The sequence below is a fragment of the Hoplias malabaricus genome, chromosome 3 (genome assembly GCF_029633855.1).
Source record: "Hoplias malabaricus isolate fHopMal1 chromosome 3, fHopMal1.hap1, whole genome shotgun sequence".
Taxonomy (NCBI): Eukaryota; Metazoa; Chordata; class Actinopteri; order Characiformes; family Erythrinidae; genus Hoplias; species Hoplias malabaricus.
This window is the reverse complement of record NC_089802.1, coordinates 67,124,167-67,152,108: the sequence shown is the minus strand read 5'-3', so window position 1 is coordinate 67,152,108 and position 27,942 is coordinate 67,124,167. Positions and strand designations below refer to the sequence as shown.

Sequence of the window (27,942 nt, the reverse complement as noted above, 5' to 3'; positions counted from 1 at the left end):
TTGAAGCTGTAGTTTTATGGTTAAAATACTGCATTTTAAACAATATTTGCATGGTTTGAAATTTCCTAACAAAGCATTGATACAATAGACATGTGTGGTCAAGTTTTGCTCAATTTTTTTCATAATATCTCTGTTGATAATTCCTAATATGTTTATAGTATTCTGAGAAACACATCATGATACCTTTTGTTATAATAATATTATTATATCTGGGTTGAACTGAATCAGAAAACAGCAGAGCTGCTTACAGAGGTATTCTCACTGGCGGAGACAGATACAGCCATGTGGAGCGATATTTAACCTGACTGAGATCTGTTCAGTCACCCAGCCAGTTCACCGCAGGCTGGATTTAGTTTTAGAAGAATGGGCTTCTTGTAAATCTAAGCAGTGTTTTTATGGTGCCAGAAACATGGCTGCATATGACCTCATAAATTCTCTACGTCTCCAGGATGATTTGCCGTACATCAGCGCACATCAAGCCTTTGATTTGTTTTTTTGATCTTGTCCTGTATTTTACTCGATATTTTTCCCCTAACGAGCGCACTGGGTTGCACTTTGTGTTGTTCTGGCCTGTACTGGCCAAACAGCTTCTCTTTATAACAGGCCGATGGCGGAGGGGGATTCCAGGCAAGTAAAATAAACACGGGCGAATGCAGAGTGGAGACTTGGCAGATGTGGATTGACTCGTTGCGTGAACAGAGGGAATTTTTATGTTCCATTTTTGTTTGACAGTCTAGACGTTTTATAATGTTGGGAAGAATTCTACGGGCCTTGGGTTTCTGCTGAAGGCCTAGCGCTCCCAGCCTTCTTTTCTGCCTCATCTGACATGACATGAAGCATGAGATGTAAAGCTTTATCTGTAGCTGTTTACTTCAAACACTTTATCTTAGGGTATATTTTGAGGTTTCTTAATATTGAGTTCTTGAATGTAGCTTTTTCCTAGAAAGATCTGCATTACTGTATTAGGGCTTGACGTAGTTCTTATAGAAAACGCATATGTGTAACATAATGTGAGCTGCTTAAAGATAAGACTGTATTATTTTGACAAATCAACATTAGATTGAATCTCACCATTTATCACGGTACTTTAAAGAAACACTAGGTAGTATTTTTACCTTAAAATTACAGCTTCACTGACTGGTAATAGGGAGATAAGCCCCTCTGTCATTGCTACTCCAGGCTCAGCATTGCAGAAAGTGCATCGTGTAACTCTAGGAGAAAGGTAGGAAACCACCTCCTTCACGCCCGACCCTTGATTTTAGGACAGTGCATTCATTTTAGAAATTAATTATATTTTGCAGCTTTAGAGGGAGCCCAGGAGCAAAAGTAGCAAATCTTACCTAGTGTTCCTGTAACAAAACACCCATAAAAACACTCATGTGGGCCTGCGATTGGTGAAAATATACAGAATAAACAAACACAATACTGGGATTGGTTAGAGTGCTCAAATAAATATTTCCACCTTTTGCAATACCAATATTTGAGAGTTTCACAAAGGATGTGGTGCTGTCTTAATTTTTACAAAATGTAGGTCTAGCTATTAACCAGCAATGCTGCATTCTTATTCCCAGTTAGCACCATGCCTCTGCTATGTTTTTCTATTGTTGTTCTGGTTTGTTTTGCTTTGGCTCATGCTTTTACACATTGTGGTGTTTGTGATGTGTTAACCACGATACACTGTCCTGCGTATCCGTCTGTACTCTGTGCCTGGATCGATTTGTACTCTTCTTTTAGGGCATCTTTAAAAAGTTTATGTGAGGATCAGATTAAGCTTTTTTTTCTCTTAAACTTTAAAAGTCGTTGACGAAAACAAAATCATGGTGTAGTAGCATAGAAAGTAGAGAATGCACAAATGATATACCCTTGAACAGCTAAAGGTTGCTATCAAGCAAGAATGGGTAAAAATTCCACTTGCAGAAATTCAACAGTTGCCCTTACATTAAAAAGTGTGTTTAAGAAGAAAGGGGATGCAAATCACTTGTAGACATCCCTCTGTCCCAGGCGTTTGGACTGTGTTGTAGGCATCAAATTCAGAATTTATTTTTATATTAAAAAATAAATAAATAAAAACAGGGTCAAGTTGGTCAATGAAAAAGGAAATGAAATAATTTTTGACTGTTATCAGTTAAATAAAAGATCAAGAGAATTAACAAATCATGTCTTTATTGGAAAAAAGAGTTGTAAGAAATTTCTCTTACAAATAAGCAGCAGTATAAGACTGATATTCAGCAAAGTAATGGAAATTAATATAAATCAATAGAAATAGTCAAAATAATAATAATAATAAATTATAGACTAATAATAAAGTATGTTAAATATAAAAATTCATTTTTAATAAAATGATTGTTTATTTAATTAAGGTTTACATCTTTTAATATGTAGCCCCTCCCCCGAAACCCCTGTTCCAATTACCTCATCAGGTTGGATGAAGTTTGGTGTGCAATGAAATAAGATGTGTGTACAGCCCATCTCTCCCATAAGGCTCAGACCCCACGCTGAGCCCAAAGCGTGACCTTATGACCTCTCTCACTCGCCAGCAGTCTTCACATTTGCATGAATACACTTAAAGGACCCCCTAACCCCCCCCTGGCCGTACAGCAGGACTTTTTCTCACCAAAATGACCCCACGCCATGGCGTCCGAAACCCCGGCCCGCAGTCTGGGGTTAATGCACCAAGCACTGGGCTTTGTCTTTGTATTAATGAAGTGCTCTCTCTTTTCACTGCCAGACAATGGCACGCATAATGAGTGTTAATGCCCCAGACTGCTCACTCAACTGTCTTAAAACTCTGGAGTCTGAAAGTCACGTTTTTGCCCAAGTGTCAAAACTTGTGGGGGAAGTGATTGTCAACCTTTTGACTTGCATTAGATTGATTTCATAAAGTATAAGAATAAAGGTGGCTAACAGAAATGGATGGAGATACTGTAGCTTTGATGAAAGGCCCAAGCCTTTGACCAGGAGATTTGGGCATGTGTGTGTGTGTGTGTTCGTGCACCCTGAAAATGCCAATCCACCTCAGACATGTATATGAGAGAGTGATGAGAGACCTCTAATGGTGCAGTGTAAAACTACAGCACAGTTTCTTGCTGCAGATTTACAGTCCAGGACATTTTCTTTCTAAGAGAAGTTCATGAAATGTATGTGATTGAGCTTTATGTTATCATCATAAAACCTGACAAAGTTGACTATGGCTCTAGTTTTTGTCCACTGTAGTAACAATACATCAACTGTGCCACAATGTCAGTTCATTAAGACTGTATTGCTTTCATTGTTCTCCAGCTATTTTGTATTATTTTACTTTTTTTACTCCTTTAAAACAGAGAGAAAAAATTCAAAATATTTAAACGTCATTCTGAGTAAAATAAACAAACAAAGAAAACTATACATTAGGATTCTGCTTAGGCTTATTATATTACAATAAGCTTTTCTAGTTATATCTGTACTTTTAAAACCCCACTGATGCATGTACTGTTTTAAAAGTTGCTTAAAATGTATTTCCTTTTTAAAATGCATTCCTGTTTTCCTGGTGAATGTTGTTGTTTGCGACTTTAAACAACACCAAATTCCTGATAAATATTGTGTATTGTGAAATACTTTCAACTTCTCTGATGTTGGATTCTGTCATGTCCCACGCACTTATCCTCTCCTCTGGTTTATTGCAGTGCTGAGTATCCGTGGAGCTCAGGAGGAGGAGCCGCCAGATGCCCAGCTGATGAGACTGGACAACATGCTGCTGGCAGAAGGTGTGTCAGGACCAGAGAAAGGTGGTGGGTCAGCAGCGGCGGCAGCGGCAGCTGCAGCTTCAGGAGGAGCCGGAGCTGATAATTCTGCTGAGCACTCTGATTACAGAGCTAAACTCTCTCAGATCCGCCAGATCTATCATACTGAGCTAGAGAAATACGAACAGGTGAGTGGTGAATTTGGGGTAACACTTGCAAATTCATATATTTAAAAAAAAAAAATCACTGATATCCTTTAGGCCCAATTTCATTTCACACTTTGCTCCTACTACTTAGCCCTTCCCCTCCATTTTGCCAAGAGGTAGGGTATCTCAATACCTTTCGGGAAAGAGGGGTACAGCGAAGTGTTAGGACTAGATGGCCCTTCAAACAGATATTTTTTCAGAGGCACACTTCAAACAGAGCTTAATAAGACATATTCCGGAATGTTTTGTGAATCATTAACAAAGACACTCAAGTATTTTCTCCTTTAAAGACTTGTAAGCATTGTATTATCAAAGTTTAAAGGAACACTAGGTGGTATTTTTACCTTTAAATTACAGCTTCAAATTCATTATGATGGTCTATTGACCTGTAATAGAGACAGTAGAGCCTCTGTCATTGCTACGTTGGGCTCTGCACTGCAGAAAAGGCACTGTGTAACTTTTGAAATAGGGTAGGAAAGAACAATAACAAATTGTACCAAGTGTTCCTTTAATGTAGTTTCAGTGTAATATGACCATTTACTTCATAACAAAAAATAATAAAACTTTGGTAGTAGTACTCTGATGCCTTGGTAGTTAGCTCGAAATTTCAGTTCCACATTAAATAGTGATGCAATTACAATCTGGTGCCTGAGGATGCTGCAATATTTAACGTGGAACTGGAAGGTTTAAAGAAAAATCTGCTGAATAAGAAGCTGAATTCATTACAGACATCCAGCAGAGAGGTTTTTCCACAGTACCACTCCTGTGATATCACTGTAGACAGACAGAGCTGCTAACTGCTCACATGTAGAATCCTGATAATGGATCACTGTTCTGTTTTATTTGTGTTATTTATTTATTGGATCGATTAATGCATGAAACTGAAATTGTGAAGGAATTGAATCTAAAGTGTCCATGCTTTAGATGAATTTCAAAAGTGATTGTGACATTCTATTATTGCCATAAGAGTGCAGAAATGAGAATAAAATTAACAATTTTTACAGGATATTTTTTCATTCAGTTGATATGTCGTAAAGATGTAAAGATTTATTTAAAACGACAGATTTTACCTTAACTCAGTTCCAAGGGTCAAGGTGACACTTGAAAACAAGGGCAATAAGAAATGGGATTGAGGCTTTGGTGTTTCACAAGGCCTTTGGTGTTGTTAAACAAGAAAAAAGTCCTTCCACAGGTATTAAACCAGAACCAGCTCTGTACTCAGACTATGTATTTTCTCACTCACAACCTCAGTTATTACTCATATTAACTGTCATATACTTTAATGCTAGATAGCAGGTTAAGTTATTTAACATTGACCGCACTTTAAATGCACAAGATCTTTATTTTTTTTATATAGCTGTGATGTTTTTTGAGGCATGTTTTTCTTTTTTAACTTTTTCACATTTATTATATATATATATATATATATATATATATATATATATATATATATATATATATATATATATTATTTATTATATATATATTAAACACAAAACATAAAATGTGGCAGATTTAAATGATTAAAGTGAAATTTCTTTTTTTATGAACATAGCCCTAAAAATGAAATAGCAAAATACTGGACTGTGGCCTGGACTGTGGTTGTGTTGCCCATACTGATACACAAGTGTACGAGCTATTATAATTCCAGCTATTATAATGTAAATAAATGAAGATTAACATCATGTTGGGGAACCACTAAAGGACTTAAACTTCATTTCTGTTGGAATCTTTGAATGCTTATTACTTATAAACCTTATCAATCATTTATTTTCAGTGCTTTCATAAGCAATTAAATGGGGCACATTATACTGAAGCAGGTTAACTGATTCATTTTTTACTCCAATCTCAACAGTTTTGTTTGTGACATTTATTATTACCTTTTGAATCTATAAAGTCACTTAAAGTAATGAAGAAACCTATGTATTCGCTCTTGTAGAATAGCTCTCTACAGCCTCATTGTGAGCTCTAGACTAAGTGTGGTATAACAGAGAGGCTGAATAGTATACTGTGCACACAGTGGAACTCTAAAATGATGAACGGGACAGTCAAGGAATTTCTGGCATGCTGAAGTGCATGCTGGTAAGGGGCCAGGTGTCCTCTGTGTCTGCTCAGAGGAAGGAATTCATACCTGTCACGCACAGGGACAGTCCTTCAGGTCGTTCTCCTGAACCCCCCCCCCCCCCCACATACACACACACAGACATACACTTACACACACAAAAATATAATGCAAACACTGGTCTTCCTGCACCAATGTCCCAAATTGTCCTTCCCCTGATGTCCACCTTTTCTTGACACAGTCAACAATTTGTTGTTTGTTTGCTCTCTGCTCACTGTGTGAACAAGCAGAGCTCTTGTGCCAATAAAGCCATTTTTAAATTGGGTCTGTACCTGTGCAACTGGATTTAACTACTCGGGTCACTCTGTATAGTTAAGCTTAATGGCTCCATGGAGAGAAACCAGCAAAAAAGAGAGAATTTAGAATCTGAAGATGGATCCGTGCCCATTTCTAATACACACTTCACAGCATCGAGTGCATGTATACATTACTCTTTAAACATACTCAAAATGTAAAAGAAAAAGTCAGAATTCCTGAGGTTGTTCTCTCAGCAAGCCCTGACCAATTTAAAAACCATATTTATTTGTGTTTACCTTTAAACCTGAACAGAATGTTGTATGTTGTCAATTGGAACTAGTCAGGATTTACTGACCAGATTACTTTGTCTCTGGTTACACAGTGTACTTTGCAATTACGTAGACATCCATTCTCAGATCGCACAGACAGGCACTTGCTCATAAATCCATTGTGCAAAGTACATAAAAAAATTAAGTAGCATATATTGAATTAAAAATAACAGGGTAGTCTGTTGAATTCCAAGTGGGAAAAATATCTATAAGGTTCATTATTTTAATATTGATTTTTAGAGTTTTAGTTTTTACTTTATTTAGTATTTACTTAGACTCTAATACATAATTTTGCAGAATGTGATATTGTTCAGCATAATGAACAGCAAATAGGTTGAACTATATTATTTGTGCCGATTATAAAGAGATTTGCTTTACCTAAAAAAAATATATATATATATATATATATATATATTAAAGTTAATTGAACCTGTCTGTGCTGTTTAATGATATTATGGGTAACTGCATATAAGTTGTCTAGCTTACTAGATTCACTGAGACATTCCTAATATTATCTACATAACAATGTATTCTTTTTGTCAGACATAATCCCTCTGTGTTCTTACAACTCAATTCTCACAAGACAAGTCCACTCAAATCAACCATTAACATTAATGACAAAAACCTCATGTAGGCCTATAGAGATCAAATAACACAGTAGGATGCTGAAGAAAGTATGGCTTTCAAGACCCCCTCAAATGTTTAGTGTTTTAAAGTAACTTGTACCATTTTCCTATTTCCATTCTTTGGCTCTCGTGTTTTGTGACTCTACGTTATACTCAACTAATAATTTTAATTAAATTAAACTAATGTCTGATACCTGTCTTGATTGTTTTTCACTTTAAACCTGGTTTTGTTTGTCTCCATAGGCCTGTAATGAGTTCACCACTCACGTGATGAATTTGTTGCGGGAGCAGTCCCGCACGCGGCCCATTTCCCCCAAAGAGATAGAGCGCATGGTCAGCATCATCCACCGCAAGTTCAGCTCCATCCAGATGCAGCTAAAACAGAGCACCTGCGAGGCTGTCATGATCCTCCGCTCACGCTTCCTCGATGCCAGGTCTGTGTGTGTGTATGTGTGTGTGTTTCTTGGACAAAAACCAAGAAAGAAAGAGCCACAAAATGGTCTCAAAATGTTTCATGGGTATTGTAATATGTTTTAATATCTATTTTTTCCTGTTAGGAGTGTTAGATTTTTAAAATTGTTAATTGCATCAGCATTTGCAGTTAATCAGAATTTTTTATTTTAATTTTTTGCTGATATTTGACACTAAACTTAAGTTTTTCCTGTGCAAAACTGGTGCCTTTACTTATAAAGGTAAGAGTGGACCAAATGAACTTTATCAGAAAGGATTTATTATTTTCAGAGCTTTGAACTAATGACTTCTGCACTTTACAGAGTGAATCTTTCGATTAGATATTCATTTCTGCCATTGTAGCACATTGATATACTGATAGACAACAGCTACAAATGCATTTAGAGTAAGCGCTTTCTGCAGTGAGCTCTGTGAAGCATGAATTTAAGTTTTATCATCCAAATTTTGTGAACTAATATAAAATGAGCATAAAAGAATGCATTTTGGCTCAGTTTACAAAAAAAAAGTTTAGGTTTTTTTTTTTTTTTTGCATGAGATCTACCTTTTTCGAGGGGATGTATATTCATGATATTTAAATGAGGTGCAATCAACCACCATCAAGTGCACAGTTGATGCATTGTGCAGCCCTGAACTAAACTGACCGTGTTAATGGACTAACATTTTTACTTATTTTTAAACATCACTATAATGGTGTGTACCAGTCCAGGCTGTATATTATTGCACCCATTTACACAATAATTATTTTTGAGTTGGTTTTATATGGCTGCCAACTACTCAGTACTGTCACTTCATAAAAAATAGGTCTCTTTCATGCAATCTATTGTGCCATAGGTTCTATTTAATACCACAATAATATAATCTCATCCTTAAAGGACTTGCCTTTGATGTTTTTATCTCTTCTGTAGGAACTGGTGGTTCTTTAAAAAATGATGCAGTCTCTGTATCATGTACACACACAGAAAAACTGGCAATGTGGTACTGTTCGCTGTTACTGTGGTGGTATCCTCAAGGGTACACATTCAGGACTTTTAGTTAGGGAACATAATTCTTCCATATTCTGTAATAATCGCAGATTTTAAGTTGTGTTGGTCCCACATGTCCTTTTTTTTCTCTCCAGGACTTACATTATGTTCTTTTATTTTGCACAGTTCTTCAAAGAAATCTTACAAATATTCACCTCCTTCTGTAAAAGAGAATGCAATGTACCTCTAGGGAACACAACTGAAATTTAAAACCACTGTTGTAATTTTAAAGGCACATTTACACTATTTGTACCTTTAATGAAAATAATGTACTTGTACTATACATATATTAGCCACTTTTTTGGTGGAATATAAGTGAGAAGAAGTCTGGTTGTCTTAGTAGTCAGTGCATCCATTCCGTTAATGGGTAGAACACAAGCCAGAGTTTCTTCTGTGACCACATTGGGAAAAAAAACAGTTGTGAAAATATTTTCTGGAGGAAGTCTTCCTTCTCTGTGCAAATTTATGCCTTTTATGTTTTAGTAGCTGTGAGTAAAGTATGGAGTATTTGCAGGCATTGGCGTGGTAACAGTTGTGTTGTAATAGGAATGATATTTTGCAACTTTATAAAGGATGGTGGCTTTTAAACTTGAATTGTCAGATTTCTTCATGCTAAGCTATACTGTACTCCATGTACATTCCAGAGATGGGTGAAATGTGGGAAAAAATGCAAATGAAATTTTGGTGTGCTTCAAATGTACATGTAGCAGTAACAAACACTGTGACTTAGTGTTGAACGGTATACCAATCCTAGAAAAGTATCTCAATACTTTGTCATTAAAAATGGTACAATACCACATATAATTAGTACCAGTACTTTAAGAAGGAGTGTTTTAAAATAAGAGCAGTATTTGCAACGAGTGCACTTTGCCTCCTCTCCCTCCCTTAATGAATTTGCTGATAGTTTTAGCGACTTTTCAGACATTCTAACAAGTTATTTAAAAACAAAAAACCTGACACCAGCGACTTTCTGCACAAATCTTAGCTACTCTTTATAGAAGAGAATCGCCGGTAGCACACCTCGTTAGAACACCGGGACTGACTGTGAGCGGGAGACATGACATGGCTTGTCTGCTACAGAGATGGAACAGCACACTCTGTCTGCACAGCAGCTCACACAGATCAGAATGAGCAAAAAGTGCTGCCAAAGACACGTTTGCTTCCTTTTATGTTGAATGTATTCCATTTTTTTTAACTCCTGAACTGAGATCTCATAATTATTTGAGGCATTCAGCTTTATTCAAACAGTAAACACGTCTTGTGAATGTATGATGACAAGACCGAAGGCGTGATTGGATCCAGATCCAAAAACGTCACACGTCACGTTTAACAAGCAGATACCAGCGATGTTGCCGACCGCCCTCGGCTTGTAGACAAAGTACGTTACTTTTCCTGATGTTTTAGGTTTTTGCCTTGGTATCGTTTCAATATCGGTATCGAGATATTTAGGCAGGTATCGTATCGAAAGGCATAATTTTGGTATCGTGACAACACTACTGTCAATAGAGGTCCAGTCAAACTCTTTTTAAAATATATAATTTTAGTGCCCATAGCCACATCTCTTTTCATTGAGTAAAAGATTTGAATCAAAACTAAAGATAGTTTTTAAAACAGCCTTTAAATAATGTCTGTGAGGGAGGGTTTTTCTCACACAGCCCATGTTCATTAGGGATGACCATGCATGTTTTTGATGTCTATTCACTCTTAGAAGAAAAGGTACCATACATGTTCATTACTGTCTTTAAAGTTACAGTGTAAATGTAACTTTAAATGTACAACAGTGGTTTTAAAGTCCAGTTGTGTTCCTTAAAGCTACATTAAATTCTCTTCTCCAGAAGGAGAGGTAAATACTTGTAAGATTTCATTGTAGAACATAATATAAGTTCTGGAGATGAAATGGAGTGTATGAAATCAACTGCATTTAAATTCTACAATTATAACAGGATAAAGAACATTTATGTTCTCTAATTAAAGCTACAGAATATATCTCCTTGAGAGGTACCACCACAGCGACAGGTTTTCTGACAGTGTAGGATGAAAAATGTCATCGAGGAATTTGCATATAATGTCTGTTCAGCAGGAACAAGCTGGTAGAATATGATGTCTGGGTTGCTGTTTTTGTGAATTTGCAAGAGAAGATTGAAATAGCCAAGTGAGCATTATGTGTGATAAAGGTCCGAGCAGAATCAGGGAAGTGTCCTGCAGAAATGGTTCTGTCTATAAAAGTTCCGGTGTTAGAAAGGGCTTTTTTCCAAACGACAGCAGCGCACCACTTTTATCAGCTAGCTTAATAACAATGTCACTACTTATACCTTAAAATGCTGATGAAATCAGAAAGATTACGTTTTATTCGGTTTCTTAAACTGAACTTGTCATCTGTGTGTGGGGCAGTGGTGCTATCCACGTTCAGATCAGACACAGCATTGCTGCTCGAGTTTTTTTTTTTTTTTTTTTAAACTGTCCACTCTGTTAGACACACCTTCCTCATTGGTCCACCTTGTAGATGTAAAGTCAGAAGGACTCTAGTCCTTTATCAGTGGACACACAACACTGCCCACAGGACAATGTTGGCTGGATGTTTTTGGTTGATGGACTTTTCTCAGTCCAGAAGTGACAATGAAGGCTTTAAAATTTCAAGCAGCACGGCTGTGTCTAATCCACTCGTACTAACACAGCACACATTAACACATCACCACCACATACCTGCTCATGGTCCTTTGGGGATTTTGATTATTGAAGAGCAGGGTAAAATGCAGATAAATAAAAAAGATGCAGAGAACGAGGTGGACAACAGTCTTTAATTGTAGAACTACAAAGTGCTTCTGTTTGGTTAGTGGAGCTGATAAAATGGACAGTGAGTGTAGATAAAAGGTAGGTGTTGTTAATCCAGTGATCATTTAGATAGATAGATAGATAGATAGATAGATAGATAGATAGATAGATAGATAGATAGATAGATAGCCTTTATTGTCATTGCACAGGTACGATGATTTAGTATATGTATTTAATTTTATAGAGCATAATTTATATATATATATATATATATATATATATATATATATATATATATATATATATATATATATATATATATATAATATATGACACTAGGTCCTTAGAGTGCCTTGGGTTTTTACAGTCTTTATATATTGTATGTGTGTATGGATGCTTTGAATTTGTGTAGGTGTTCCTGTCTGTATCTGCTCACAAAGATAACATGTAGCAGTTGTTGTGATTCTTTTGTTTCATTTGTGTGTGTGAGCTTGAATCCATGCACACTCTTGCTTCCACATTTTTATCTCATTGTGTCCTCGCTCCTCATTCGCTGCATTACTTTAAGCCTGTGACAGGCACGTCTATGTAAAACTTAACACTCATGCAATTTAATTGTTCCGATTTGCATCCCCTGACACATCGAAGCATCACTGATCTCTGGCGATTTTTTTTTTCCTCTCCAGCAAGTTGTTCATTCCTGAAGCCACACAGACCCAGGCCGCCTCTCTGCATTTCTGTTAGACCACATACAAGCCTCTGCATGCTGCAGAGTGTGGAGCGCTTCCCTTCTTTAATGTAATCGCTTGTTCCCTTTGATACATGCCTGGGATTTGCATACATTTCTTTGAGGATAAATCATGCTGGAAGCCTTGAGTCGGAGGCATAACATTTAAATGAGCCTCTCGCTCCCTTTCACCAGGCACTATCCATTCTGCTGCAAATGATGGTGGACAAAAGAGTCTCTCTCTCTCTCTCTCTCTCTCCCTCTCTCTCTCTCCCTCTCACTATCTGTCACACTTTCACCTTCTCCCCTTCTTTCCTTTTCCTCTCTCCCTCTCTCTGTCTCTCCTTTTCCCTTCTCTTCCCCTGTCTCGCTTTCCCCTTCCCTCCTCTTCCTCTCTATCTCTCCCCTTTACTCCTCTTCCTCTCTCTCTTTACCCCTCTCCTCTTCCTCTACCTCTCTCTCTCTCTCTCTCTCTCTCTCTCTCTTTCTCTCTCTCTCTTCCCCACTCAGAGCTCTTCAGATTAATTCTTTCATAGACTGAAACCATGCTGTGCTCATTTGCATATGGTGAAGAGGGGCTTTGTGGGTAGGAAATCGTCTGGCTCTGTGTTCCGGGGAGGATCTCCCAGGGTTCAGTGCTGCATATGCAAAGCCCTTGCGTTTTGCCCCCCTGAGACATGCCACATTCACACACTCTTAACCCAAAAGATGAGTAATGCTGAGAGCAGGGTAAATTCACTGGCACCCAACACTGCTTTACTCTTTTCCAAAGCTGTCTAAAGCTTTTAAACCTTCTCCGACGTGTGTGTGGCCCACACACACACACACACACACACACACACACACACACACACACACACACACACACACACACACACACACAGTCAGCCAGCCAGCCAGCCAGCCATTTCAAATCTTAATGCAGCGATACCTAGGGTCAGGCTGTGTAACAATGTGGGTAACACCTCTGCCCCACACACAGAAGACAAGTTCAGCTCCCCAGCTTGAACACCCATTTTGTTTGTGTGTGGGTGGGCGCTAAGGAGTTATCCAAGTCCACATATCTACCACTTATGTACCAGCGTCGATTTGGAATGTAAGTGTATAAATAGCTAAAGGTTTTGTACAAAAATGCCCCTTTGCACAGCTTCAGACAGCCTAGCATGAAGCACTGCTCAAAATGATATGAGTGTAGGCTATTTTTCATGTGTTCATTTATAGAAGAACAGATCTATTTAATGATCAATTTAGATGACATCGTTATTAGTTATAATTAGATCACCGTTGTGGCACTCATTTCATTTGAGTCTTATATATCTTATGAATCATAAATATTTAAACGCTCTCTTCCTGTGTTCTTTCAACAGGAGGAAAAGACGAAACTTCAACAAGCAGGCCACGGAGATCCTGAACGAGTATTTTTATTCCCACCTCAGTAACCCCTATCCCAGCGAGGAGGCCAAGGAAGAGCTGGCCAAGAAATGCTCCATCACCGTCTCCCAGGTACCTTCCTCTTTTGCTTTATCATCGTACAGTAGCCAATGATTATTTTTCTTATTATTTTTAGTTAATTTATGAAATATGTCTTGAACCTCTCTGCCAGACCATTGCACAACGTCTCAGATGTATGTTCATTTTCCACCCCACACTAACACAATATTACCTCATTTCATTGAGTGATTAAAAAGGACCATGAAGGCACTCAGTTTTCTTACCATGGTTTAGTTTTGTCAATGAACTCATAACAACACAATAACAACAATGAGAATAAATAATACTATCAAGACTATTACTAAATAGTAATAACAATACAATGCAGATAAATATTATCTACTGCTGTATCACAAATGAATCCATAAAGTTACTTTTTCAATGAGTATCACTCTAAAGTAGAATATTCTCATCAAGGCTTTTGACTTTAGCTAAATTACAACCATCCCTGCTCGTTGTTTAGCATTCCTGCTCCATCACGTTGTGTTATTTCACTTGCCGCAGTATCTAATCCATAGAGCAATTATAAAATATTCATTTACTCACTAGATTTAAGGATGAATTATAAATATATCATGGGCCGTATGAAGACGGTATTAGCACCAATTCTTAGGTATTATAGAGTGCATTGTACCACATTTAAGAGGCATCATCATTTATATTTCTATACAGAAATATTTCCACCCTTCCTGAAAATAAGCTAAACTTAAGAGACACATAAGCTATCAGTGTTCAGTGGTACACCTCATAATTTTACTGGCAAAAGTATTTTTAGCACAACAAAATAAGTCTGTTTTCTTAATTGCACGAGTTTCCTGTTGGAATAATATTTGGAGGACTGTCCGAAAAAGCCCCAAAGCATCAAAGAACCACCACCATATTTAACAGTTGATAAGAGACTGTCCTGTTTCGACAAAGGTGTGCATTGCCAGACAGCTCCTGGTCTTGAATGTGGTGCACCTTTGTTGAAAAGGTGAAACCCCAGGATGCAATTATAGTTTGTTGTTGTGAAACAGTGATCTTTGCTTTGCTTTATGCATCTTCCTCACTATTCATTGAGGCAAGATGCTCAACGGTTCCATGCTTTTGAAACATCTTGAATATGTCCCTCACTCTATGCGCTCTATGTGTTAAGTCATATTTATACCCGGGTGAAATGGAAAATTGTCAGACAACATTAAAGTTCATATACATTAAAAGCAATATCAAGAAACATTTTTCCCCAAGTTTTCAATATTTCGAATCGTTTTGCCACATACATGTTTGACAGAATGAACTGCTCTGAAGACAACAAGCTTCCAGGAATTACCTTTATTGAATTCTTAGCAATTTCTCCAAGCATTTGTGAAAAAATAGAATCAGGTATTACTTCTATTTTATTAAGTGATTTTGCTTACTTCCTTGAGGTGCCAATAATTCTGGAGTTGACTGTGTATCCTCTAGTGTGTGGGAACCCACATGTAATTTGAGATGCAGTTATGAGCACCTGTAGTACAGGGGTACTAGGCACCTGCTTATGCTAAATGGATGATGCACTTAAAAGCACTTAATGAATCTGGGGTGACATAATTTGACGATGCATCTGGGTGCCGTTCTCAAATGGACTCTGGAGCAGAATGATTGGTTGAGTGTGTCTGGTGCCATTTTGTAATAAAGAAACACGTTTAGCTGCTGCCTGGGAGGGGGAAGTGTTGCTGCAGGATTGATTTGGTTTTCATTTTAATGTTGTTTATCATTAGTGCGAGCCTTTATCCGTGCAGCTTCATCTGGGAGTGTATTAGCGGTAATGGGTGTTAGTGTGTGTGAGGACAGATCCATGCCATTGTACCGCTCGATGATAGCTAGCTGCAGACGGAGTGACTTAATGAGATTGTTATTGGCAATCTTTTTATTCTGACAGTAATGTTTGCTCTGTTAGCATGTGTATCCTTCACCTCATATAGGCAAGACTTTGCCTGCGGAAGACTCGCTTATATCTGCCTATAGCCTTCTTTGTTATGCTAATAGACAGCAGGTTATAGCCATAGATTGATTTTTTAATAATTAAATCATCACACTCTTCTCTTATAAGGTTTTTAACACTGTATGGAAATTGGTTACAAAACAAACTGATAAACGGAAAGATGAAATTCAGGCTTAAATTTCTTTTAAACTAAATGCATTATAAGGAATGAGGGGGTGATGCCTTGTAATGCTCAATATGGCAGCTGTTACGAAAAGTTTCACCCTTCAATTAAGCAGTTAAATGTTTTGGAAAAGTGTAAGCTTTTAGTTTCAGCCTTTTTTATTTGTACACTTTTAATTTCTCTCTTCTCATTCAAGTAGATAGGAACCTGGTCTTGTATGACTGGAAATAATACACACACTATTACGGTGCTTTCACACATGCCTTGTCTGGACCAAACGACCACAATTTTGTCAGACCAAGGCTTGTTTTATGTCTTTTGGATGGATTAGGCTTTCAAACCAATCACAGGAAGATGAAACATTAAAAGACAGAGATGGACATGACTAGTAGCCTTCACTTATAATAATAATAAAAACCTTTTACTTTAACTGTAAATTCATTCCATGATCATACCATGCTCCTTCAGTGAAAACTGTGTCATCAGTGAATAGTGAACATCCTATTAACATCATTTTTAGTAGGTCTGCATATGTAATATTCAGAGTTGTACAGATGAGGGAGAATAAAATATTACACCTCTCTTCAGTCTCACACATCACTCATCTCAGTTTTTATGTTAGCACTGTAGGAAACTTAAATAAATCTAAAATTTAAACAACTGTGATTCCCACTGTGTTACTTCTGCTTTAATTCCAAACTGCACATTAGCATGCTAAATAGGGTATAAAACATATGGCAACATTATTAAAAGGGCCTTCATTAGTGCAGAAGGTAAAGTGCAGGCCAGCGCAACAAGTTCAACAATTTAAGGTGGAATGGAATATCCGAATAAAAAGCTGCTAAATAAGTAAGCACTGAAAAAGTAAGCAATGTGTCTGTGTGCCTTAAATAAGGTATGTCTTATCTTAACCACAATCAAGTAGTATTAGTAAACAGTAGAAATGAATCCATTCATACCTACTTTGAATGTTTTCTCTCTAAATGTTTGCACCTCCACACCAATATTGGTCCTATTTATTTCTTACCAGCATGTTTCGGAATATGAAGATGTATGTGGAGTATATGTGTTGTGAAATAAACATTTCAATTTGTTTCCTTGAGCAGGTCTCTAACTGGTTCGGAAACAAACGGATCCGGTATAAGAAGAACATTGGAAAGTTCCAGGAAGAAGCCAACATGTACGCTGCCAGAACTGCCGTCAGTGCGACCAACGCCTCGGCCCATGGCAGCCAGGCCAACTCCCCCTCCACTCCCAATTCAGCAGGTGGGCAAGAAAACCTCTCTGCCAGACCATTGCACAACGTCTCAGATGTATATTCATTTTCCACCCCACACTAACACAATATTACCTCATTTCACTGAGTGATTAAAAATGTCCATGAAGGCACTCAGTTTTCTTACAATGGTTTAGTTTTATGCCTGCAAATGTTATTCTTTCTACTGTAGTGTCAGCCATTAAGGTCTTATTTAGTTGTTTGTACTTGTACACAACCACATTGTGTCAATAAAGATAAAAAATATTTCCACTATTTTTAGAGTATATATATATATATATATATATATATATATATATATATATATATTGACCACCTCCTTGTTTCTACACTTACTGTCAGTCATTGTTTCAGATCCACTCATATATATCAGGACAATACACACTAACACCCCACCACCATGTAAGTTTCACAACAGCACTGAGAATGATCCACCAACTAAATAATTCGTGCTCTAGGGTGATCCCTTGACCATCCTGATTATTGAAGAAAAGAGTGAAAGAAAGCAAACTATACAGAGCAACAGATAAACTACTGTCTGTGTTCCTGTGCTCCTTTATGGTCTGTCAGTTGTGCAGAGAAAATGTACAGCAGATGTGGGACAAGGGGTTTGTCGTAATGTTGTGGCTGATCAGTGTGGGTGTATGTGTATAACATTTTTATATTGATTTTTATAAATATAAATAAAGCAGTTGAATTAAGTCATAAATTATTGTGGATTTTAGAGTCATTCAAGTTTATAGTGGCCAAAAAAAAAAAAACTATTTGTTGTTACACTAACCTTTTTAAAAGTTATATTATAGCATTACTTGAAGGGACACAATGAGATTGTTCTACATTCTGTGCTTTCTGTGTTTTTATACACAATTTTTATTTTGAGCAAAGGACATATATTTCTCCATTAGTTAGTTACTGCTGCAGCTTTAAATAAAGCCTGCTCTTGCTTGAATTCCTATCTGTGGTATTACTTATTGCTTAATCTGCTCTTATTACTTCCACTGCTCTTTACGAACTGTACATTCTGTCTGTTCTGTTTGGCTTACCTAACTTCTTTGGCATGTGCTTCTTTCCTCATCTTTCTGTGATGCTTCTTTTCTTTCTTCTTGCTCTCTCTTCTCTCCTCTCAGGTTCTGCTGGCTCTTTTAACATGTCGAATTCTGGAGATTTGTTTATGAGTGTGCAGTCTATGAATGGGGACTCGTACCAGGGGGCTCAGGTGGGAGCCAACGTGCAGTCACAGGTATGGAGTGCAGCAGTTCCTTTACTCCAGCCTGGACTCAAAACATATTCTCTTAATAATGGCATTCATTTATTTCCTACTTCACTGAATTTAGATTTTTAAGTGTTTGTTAAGTGCATATTTTTTCCATCATATGCTTTTTCCTTACAGCTTAAAATGGCTTTTGGCATTTGAGCCTGACTGACTGAGAGAGCTGCTTTGTTGAAATACATGTGTGTGAGGAGGGTATCTGGGTAGTTACCGCATTTACACCGCAATTAGTTTTTTTTTTTTTTGTCCCCCCCCCCCCCCCCCCCCCCTTAACCTGTTTGCAGTACAGTCTGTGGGTTGTCCATAGTCATTTTAAGATCTTTTGGTTTTTCACGTTTTTGTGTTGTAAGTGATATCTGTCTTTACCAGCCACACAATGAGAATCAGTTTAAACCAAGCATGCTGTTTTGGTAACTAAACAGTGCACAGTTTCTCCAACAAAGAGCCATTTGGCATTAAGCCACATGTACCCAATTTTTTGTGCAAACAATAGGGAGTAGAAAGCAAATAGAGATTTAAACACTGAGGGACTTCTATAACCACCTAAAAATCAGCTTCTGGGACAGATTCATGTCTGCTTACATGAAGAGTAATATACAATGTACTTTTCCCTAGTTGTAGATGAGCTAAGTCATGTCTGAGGTTTGCTTTAGTTTAATTTTACACCCTAACCTTTGGCCATAGTTTTAATTTCTTTTATTTTCTCTGCCCTTGTCTATGCTGTGCCACAATTTCTCATGCTAGAAAATAAATCATGAAAAGTACAGTATGGTCCTGTTGTTAATAAATATAGTCAACATTTTCAGACTCTAAGAAAAGGCTTTGTGTTCTTTATTTGGCAGGGTCCCATGAAATGTTGAGTGAAACATAATGCATGTCACGATTTATGCTGTTGTTTGAGACTTAGGACATTAACCCCAAGTCCACATTACTCATGAATTAGTTCCTCCACACTCTTAAAAATAAAGGTGCTACAAATGGTTCTTTATGGAACCAAAAGTGGTTCTTCTATGGCATCGCACAAAGAACCTTTTGTAGAACCTTTACTTTTTTCTTTATTTTTCTAAGAGTGCACATTACTGAAATATCAGTGATATTTGTGTGACAAGCAGCTTACGGTGGTCTGGCAAAATTAAATTTTCCAGGGTAATTGTGTTTATATTATAAATACATGTTTGGTTTGATCATGTAAATTCCATTGCTACACTTTGAAATACAATATGCACTATGTAAAGTGTGTTGTTTTATCTTAATTTAGATTAAATCTACCTACTTACATTTATCTCCTATATTTATTTTCTGGGCGGATAGGTTCCATAGGTTACTTCTTTATTCTCTTGCTTTTTTGTGCTTATTTTAGTTGTTGTCGGTTTCTTTTTTGTCTTTGCCTGCCCTTGCTTTGTTTGTTTGTGTGTTTTGAGTGTGACCTTGCTGTGTTGTATGTTTCAGGTGGATACCCTTCGCCATGTTATCAGCCAGACAGGAGGATACAGTGATGGCCTCACAGCCAGCCAGATGTACAGTCCGCAGGGCATCAATGTAAGGAGAGAGGGAAAAAAACAATCTTTTTTTTTTTTCTTGATGTTTCCTCTACCAATTATTTTGAAGCCATAGGGCTCAGAACGCCACTTAGCGGGACTTGTCTGCATTTGGTTGGTCACCTACTTGATTGGCTGTGTGTTACTAACGCCAACGGGCTCAAGACTGTCCGGCGAGTCTCGGACACACGGCCGGCCTCCTCACACACCGAGTGTCCGTCACATCCAATCACATCTCTTGGGACACCTGCAGCCTCACAGCCTCGCTGAGTGGAGGGAGGGCACAGTTAGAGGGGGGAACAGGTGACATGGAGCACAAGTTGCCCAAAATCACTTTGCCCTTACAACTGGTAATATACCAGATATAATTGTTATAATAAAACTAATAATAGTAATAAAATAATCTCTATGGATAAATCCTTGAGCTAAATATTTAAAATAGGTGTTAGCCTTTGGCTACATCATTATATTTAAAGCAAAACCCCACTAGTTTTAGTTTGTCTGCTGTATATTACATAGTATGTAATATAGAACTAAGCTGAAAAGAAGGTGAGATGATGATAAAAGAACATTAGTTACATGGAAAATGCACAGATTAAAAATAATTATTTTTGTATTTTTATTTTAATTATTGTTTTCTCTTTACCTAATGATAAGAAGTTTTTACTCCTTTTTCTAATTTGTTATTTTTATTAATAATAATATTATTTTACATTATTTTATATTATTTATAACAGAAGAATATTCATTAATATGCTGATGAAAAAGCTTTTTTTCCCTCTAAAGCATTTTTAACATTAATGTACATAGTAACTGGTATATGTTAAAGATGAAATATAATGATATAAAACAACACTTATGATACCTTACATTACATAATATGAAAAATAATGCACATATTAATAAAAATAAGGTATGAAATAGTTTTAAAAATAGAAGAAAAGAAACACTTGTTAAGCTGTTTGTTAATATAGTTATTTAGGTGTTTTTTTTTCTCTACATTAATCTCTCTCTGTATCTCTGTTTTTGCGCTGGGGAGGGGTCCGAGTGTGCGGGTTGGAGGGGGGGTCTGGGGTAGAAGATGGGAGGGGCTGCTGCTGGCGACTCAGCGCAGTAGGAAAATTCACAGCGACAAGCCGTGTGGTAAAGAGGAAAATCGATCAGACAGACAGGAGAGGAGCGGAGTGTGGACTTGGGACAGCAATCCAAGCACATTGCTCAGATCACGCTCCTGCCGAGCTAATGGCCCTGACAGCAAGCCAGAGAGAGAGAGAGAATGAGAGAACAAGAGAGAGGAGAGGGAGCGAAAGGGACAAACGCAGAGAAAAGAGGGAGGATGATGAGGAGGAGGAGGATGAAGGTCAGCGGCTATGCTGCTATTTCTCGGCCCGCTGCCGTATGCTAATGAGATCAGACATGTTCCGTTAGAAAGAACATAGGATATATTCAAATCCCATCCAATCCCTTCTTTTCCATCTCTTCTCCTCATGGGGATCCAAAGGATACAGGCTTGGATTTGATTTGGGGAAGAGAGCAGAAGTTTGAGGGTGCATTGGAAATAAGTCCTGCACTGAATTTAGAATGTAGCAGCAATTTAAACGTTGGAATCAATACTGAAGCAAATAGAATGTGGCAGGTTTTCAGCTTGTAAACGAGAGCAGCTCAACACAGTACATTCTTTTCATCATTAATGTAATAAAAGACACGATAATACAGTGGATGAATGGTAATTACATTTAACCTAAAAATAAACAAATGAAATTGTATAAAATTCAGAGGACATGAATATTATACGTAATTAACTTTCTGCAAATATTTACGCATTGTTACTGTCGTATATAAACCTCGTTTTATATTTGCATAGATTTTCAGAAATTTCAGCTGACATTTGTATTTAATATGTTTGATTTAGTATTTAATTGTATATACATTTATCAAATGTACTTATATAAGCTTACTGTATTTATGTTAATATAATATTTTTTGGTAATTTCTACCCTGTAATTTGAGAACCTATTTTTTTCTTGGATAACATGGCGTCTGTGGAAACACTGGATTATTTACAGCAGAGAGAGTGTTTTGTGTTATTTAATATTTGAAAGTTTTATTTGGAGGTGAGATAGTGTTTGTATTTCTTGTGCGATGATAGGGTCTTTGTAGTAAAAAGGTGGTGACACTGCTGAGAAAATGAATCTTTTCCACTGAAGCAGTTTTCTTTCTCCTTCTCTGTGTTCATAATGACTCATGAAGCATTTTATGGCAGACGGGAGAGTAATTATGTCTTTAGAAGAGAATAGAAAAGTGTCGCCAAAGCTGAATCCACTTTTAAGATCTTTTTTCTCTTCTCCTCCATTTTGTTTGATTACAGACTGCCTCGGTTCTAAATAACAGCCTTGGAGCTGAGTGGCTGCCGACCACCATTTCCAGCCTTTTCTGATGGCATGAAATTTGCTATTAATATCCCCAAATGCTCTTTAGCAGGCCTGTCTGGGAGATTAGAAATGGCTTCTGCGTCTCGTATTGTATTTTCATTTCAATCTCCCAACGTCATAATTTTCTTCCACTGATTCTCTCTTTGTTTCTTGAATCTCAGGCCACTTCATCTCCTCTCAGTATTATTGTCTGTGTCAGTGAAAGCGACAGGCATTTAACGGTGTCCTGTATTACACGTTTGCAGTGCTCCTTGTCTTTTCACAGCTAAAGCAAACACACTGTTTTCTCAGAAAAGATGATTTGTGGCACTGAAGGTCTCAGCATGGAATGAAGAACTGTACATTTAAAACCGTATTCTCGTTTGTGCTTACACAGCTAGTGAACATTATTTGGAGATATCAAGCCTTTCAAAATAGTTTTAATGCAATGACAAGTTTATGTTAAAGACTAGACAGCTGGATAAAGTACATTTTTCATTCTCATATATATGTTTATCATAATGAAAAATGTATTCAAAAACAAGTTATCATGACATATGTAAAAACGTGAGCCTCTTACAGTAAGTTAATAGAACTTTTTTTATCTTTTTATTTCTTCATTAAAAGATGTGTGATTGTGAAGAAAGTTTGAAATGTTGTAAAGAACCTTCACTTCAATTCTTTTAATGTTATGAGGAAACATGCCCTTTATGTCACCAAAATTGGTTCTTCTACGGCATCGCACAAAGTTATTCAGTATTTACTAGAAAATATATAGTATCTATTATCGGTGATTGCATATGTACTACTAAGTTTTCAGTATCATATACGTGTAATAATTTATTATATTTTTTCAAATTATTCAGACTCTACTATGCGTTCCTCAGTAGTTTATTTGTCTACTTGTAGAACTGTTATTGCATGTTATTTATGTGAGAGAACCTTTCACTTGTCTAATGCTGACATATATTCCTCTTTTTTTCAGGCCAACGGTGGGTGGCAGGATGCTACTACCCCTTCCTCAGTGACCTCACCCACAGAAGGACCTGGCAGCGTCCACTCCGACACCTCTAACTGATCCCTCCATCATCACACTGTCTTTACTCTATACTATCTCTCACTACTGCACAAGATGGACTTATTTCTTTTCTCCTTCCCTTTCAGTCGTCCGTATCTACACTTAAAAAACAGCACTCTCACTAAGCAGGGTCCCTCACACACTGAAAACAAGTGCCACATTGAATTTGTTTGATTTAGAGGAATGCATACCTTTTCATGAATGACATATTAAACTACTTTAATTTTTGGTTTAGTTCAGTAAGACAAATAGGTAACTGGGTTGATGTAATACACAATAAAATGGCCAAAAGTTTGTCGGCACCTACTTATGCACCATTTCTATTGAAATTAAGATTATTTACAGGGAGCTTGTCCACATTTGCTGCAGATTCTACTCTTCTGAGAAGGGTTTATTGTGGATCTTAAAACATTTGAAGGATGGGAGGATTTGAAGGCATTCAGCCACCAGAGCATTAATGAGGTCAGGTTCTGATGTTGGATAATTAGTTTAGAATCCCAAGAGCCACTCCAATTTGTCCCAAAGGTATTAATTAGTGCTCCATCACTCCAAAGGACACCATTCCACTGCTCATCTGCCCAATGGTGGGACTTAATAACCTTCTAGAAGACTTTGCATTGAGCAATGTGACCTAAGGCTCATGAGCAGTTGCTCCAAAGCATCCCATTTCATGTTTGTCTACAGAGTTTATGCAAAGTGTGTGTGCACGTTTTAACATCGGTGTCCAAACTCGGTATGTGTTAAAGCAGCTGAATTCATTGTTTATAAGGAGTGTCTGCAAACTTTTAGATATGTAGTGCATTTTAATAAATTGTTAATGGCATACATATTTGAATCAAATAAATTCAATGTGTTACATTAGCAGTACAGGCTTTCGAAAGTAATACGTGTTTACTGACCATGGTTTCAGTCACAACATTAAAGATGACATTGAAACATACACAGATACACACACTATGAGCAACATTAAGTGCGTGCATATCTGTGTCTGTTTTGTTTTCTTATATCTTGTGTATAAATAGTGTTAAACACAAAAGAATAACAGCCCGAATCTTGGATTAATATGTCTGTACAAAATGTACACTACCTCTTGTGACAAAAAAGGAAATGAATACAAAACAGAATAAAATGAAAACGGGCATCCCAGAAGACATTTCTGTTTCTAAAACTTTTTCCACCATTTTCCATGAAACGAAAAAAAAAACCTCATTTCACCTTCATATTAATAAACCCACAACCCTTTCTTTCATCCCTTAAACATTCTTCTGTCCATAGTGCCAAAGTATTTTTCTACATTTTAGAAGTCTTTTGATTTCCATGTTCAATTGACATGACACATTTTCATAAAATTCGTGTTGTAATATAAGGACATACTGTAATATAAAGACTTATTTTATATCTCCTTCTCTGAGTCATGCATTGGGGTACTTGAAAATGGTTTTTAATTAGGCTTAACAAATTTGCTTTGAAGCTTCAAAAAAAGAAAAAAAAATCCTTCCTTTATTATGATCATTTGCAACAAGGTTTTTGTTGTTCTTTCCCTTATATCATTTCCACCAGTGACAATGCAGTATAAGTCTAAATTAAGACAATAGTTTGTTACATTTATGCCTAAACCTGGTGACAGTTTAAAATAGTTGTAGCTGAGAACAACTGAGATCAACAGCATCAGTGTTGCTGAATAGCCAAAACCTGCTTCTAACCAAAATCACTTATGTATTAAGTGCAAGCATCTGAAATGTACATTTTGAAATTCCTCAATTCCACAAGCGTTAAAACTCAGTGTGATCATGTGCACATTGTGCACCCATTTCCAAAGTTTTTTATTATTGTTATTATTACTATTATTTGGTGCTATGGTGATTTTCACATGAAATATTTTCAGTTTGTCTCTGACTAACCAGCGGAGAGCTGTGAAAACTGAGGCATGCGATGTGGGATGCATAAAAGCTTCATTCAATTTGGTGTTTTTTGATGTTCACTGTGTGGATTTGAGAAGCTTTCACTCGTCACACGTTCATAAACCTTTTTTTTTCCTGACCATCCAATAGGGTGAAAAAATGTGAAAAAAACAAAACAAAACTTTATTTTGGTTAATTTTTTTACACATTCAAATCAGACCTGTCATTACTTTGATACCAAAAAACAGCCGATATTTACCACTTTTCTGATGTCCATGTTGTAAATGATGTATTATCTTGTGTATCTGGGATGTTTTTGTTTGTTTGTTTGTTTATTTTGTTTTATTTTTTTAAGCGAATGTCCCGGTACGTCGGTACTCCAAACCAAAAATGCAGTTTGATTTCAGTATTGTTTGTAGAAAGGAAAAGATGGCGTGAGCACACACAAATGATGCAGAAAATGTTTGGTTATATTCTGACGTCTTCATGTTGTGAATAACCTAAATGCACAGTTCTCTCTATCTTCAGCTTGGTTACAGAGCAAATTCAGGTTGTAATTCTTTTTATTTTTATCTTTTTTTTATTTATCCTCGCTAGCCTAATGTGAATTAGCCCAAGAATGCGCTATATACGTAGATGTGCACCTTCTTTTTTAATGTTCTTATTTTGCTTTTTTTTTTTTTTTTAATGGCAAAATACATTTTAAAGTGATGATAAAGGCTTGTGTGTCACATAAGCATGGATTAGGCTCTTACATTTACAGAGATGTTAAATGAAGAAATCATTGGTTTGGCTGCGAAGAAAATGATGAGGCCAGACGCAAGCAGATGGAGCAGTACACGTGGACAATGTAGACAGGCTTTTCTTTTAATAAGTAGCCTAACTCACTGTAGCCTACAAAATCCAAGTTTTGTGCATCATGTCTTGAAGAATTCTTCTGTCCTTTTGCTTGTAGCTAATCAAGAACACACGAGCCTCTTTGGTTAGAGGCATGAAACATCACTCCGCCACATTTTGACATTTAACAAAGAGCACCCATGAAGAAAGTGCTTGTGTTTGATCTCTGTCCAACTTTTTGTCCTAAATTGGAGGAGACTCAGCTGGGTTCCAGAACATATGGCTTAGTGACTTAATATTGTCACTTTTGGAACAAAAACCTCATATCTCCAAGAGGAACTTTTTTTTTTAAGTAACATTGGGTCATTGCAATTGCCCTAAAACCCAAAAGATCTGGCTGTGACAGTATAATAACACTGCATTTAAACATACATGTCCCTGCTAAACCTGCTAAATGTTTTGTTATATTATCATTTGAATCGGTCTCCAAATTAGTGCTGCACAATATATTGTTTATCAATCATTATCCTTTTATTCCCAGTACTAATAACTTGAACGGTTGCTATATGGACATGAGCTGTATTAACTTATCACAGTGCTTGCAACTGTGCTAAAATCAGTGAGTTAAATTATTTAAATATTCAATTTTCCTCAAACACTTTGGTAATAATGCAGGTCTTTCTGGAAATCATGTCAAATTATTGATTCAGCAGTTCATTTTAATGTATTGCCAAATGTAGCAATTTAATGGCAGTGTGGTATTTTTGTCCATATAGTACATTAAGCTCCAGGACTCCAGCTGGACTCCCTGACCTAAAGTGACCCGCCAATTTCAGCAGAGGGAGGAATGTGCTCAGCTCATTTTTTCCACTCACGCTCTTCCCTTCTCTCATCACCTGTCCAGTTTCACAGTATCGTTGTTGAAAGCTTCATGTAATGATGCTTTTATTTTTTGCATATAAAGCAATTTGTAAAACATCAAATGTTTACTTTGTTGCATGTCTTTTGTTCTTTAAAAAAAAATTCTGCAGTGTTTTTGAATGTTTCTTCTTTTTTATATATAAAAGGCGCAGAGACTTTCTCTTGCCAAGTTTTAACCTTTATGATCTCTGCATATGTATAAAAGGAACAAAATGGAACAGCAAATTATTGTCTGTTTGATTCCAACTTGTTTTGTGGCGAAAAAAAAAATTAAGGTGTAGGTTTTCTGGTCTCTTAATTTGTACTGGTAATGCATATTCCGAATAAATAGTTTCTTTTGTTGCAAGATTGGTATGGTGCCTTTTTATTGGAAGTATGCTTTTAATGCTTTTAATAATTTTTTTTTTTATTCCTCAAATCCTAAACGCACTTGCAAAAAATTACAACACAAAATCAGGTATACACAATGGAGGCGATTTGTGCGTCCCTCAATAACTTATTATTTGAATATAGGTTTAAAAAATCTTTTATAAAGTGCTTACACACTACAGTGTACTAACTGATTTTTCAAACCAAACCTTCCCAACCAATCATCAAGCTCAGATATAATCTCTAATTTAAATACTGGTTTTGATGGTCAAAATGACTGATTGCTCAGTTAAATATTGTATAATGCTAATTTAAAGTGTAAATAAAGTAAACTCAATCTGATTTGTTGTTTTTTCTTAAAAAAAATTAAAAGACTAAACTGCAAACAACATATTCAAATATTTGGCTGACCAACTTCATAGAATTTTGTAAATATAAATGTTGTATGTGATGCCTGCAAGACACTTAAAGATACAAAAGTTGGTAAAGGGAC

General features: G+C 36.7%; 1 protein-coding gene across 3 annotated transcripts in view; it reads left to right on the top strand.

The window, feature by feature from the left end:
• The window catches only part of pbx1b (pre-B-cell leukemia homeobox 1b), a 105,919-nt gene extending 78,523 nt beyond the window's left edge, over positions 1-27,396 (top strand). For 2 of the 3 annotated variants that reach the window (XM_066664845.1, XM_066664846.1), the window contains exons 3-9: positions 3,663-3,907; positions 7,483-7,673; positions 13,599-13,734; positions 16,955-17,114; positions 18,252-18,364; positions 19,844-19,933; positions 23,329-27,396. In XM_066664845.1, coding sequence (XP_066520942.1) covers positions 3,663-3,907; positions 7,483-7,673; positions 13,599-13,734; positions 16,955-17,114; positions 18,252-18,364; positions 19,844-19,933; positions 23,329-23,421 — 1,028 coding nt within the window. In that variant the 3' untranslated portion in view covers positions 23,422-27,396. The remainder of the gene's footprint in view (positions 1-3,662; positions 3,908-7,482; positions 7,674-13,598; positions 13,735-16,954; positions 17,115-18,251; positions 18,365-19,843; positions 19,934-23,328) is intronic. The other variant, XM_066664847.1, reaches the window with a different exon arrangement.
• The last annotated feature ends 546 nt before the right edge of the window (positions 27,397-27,942 follow it).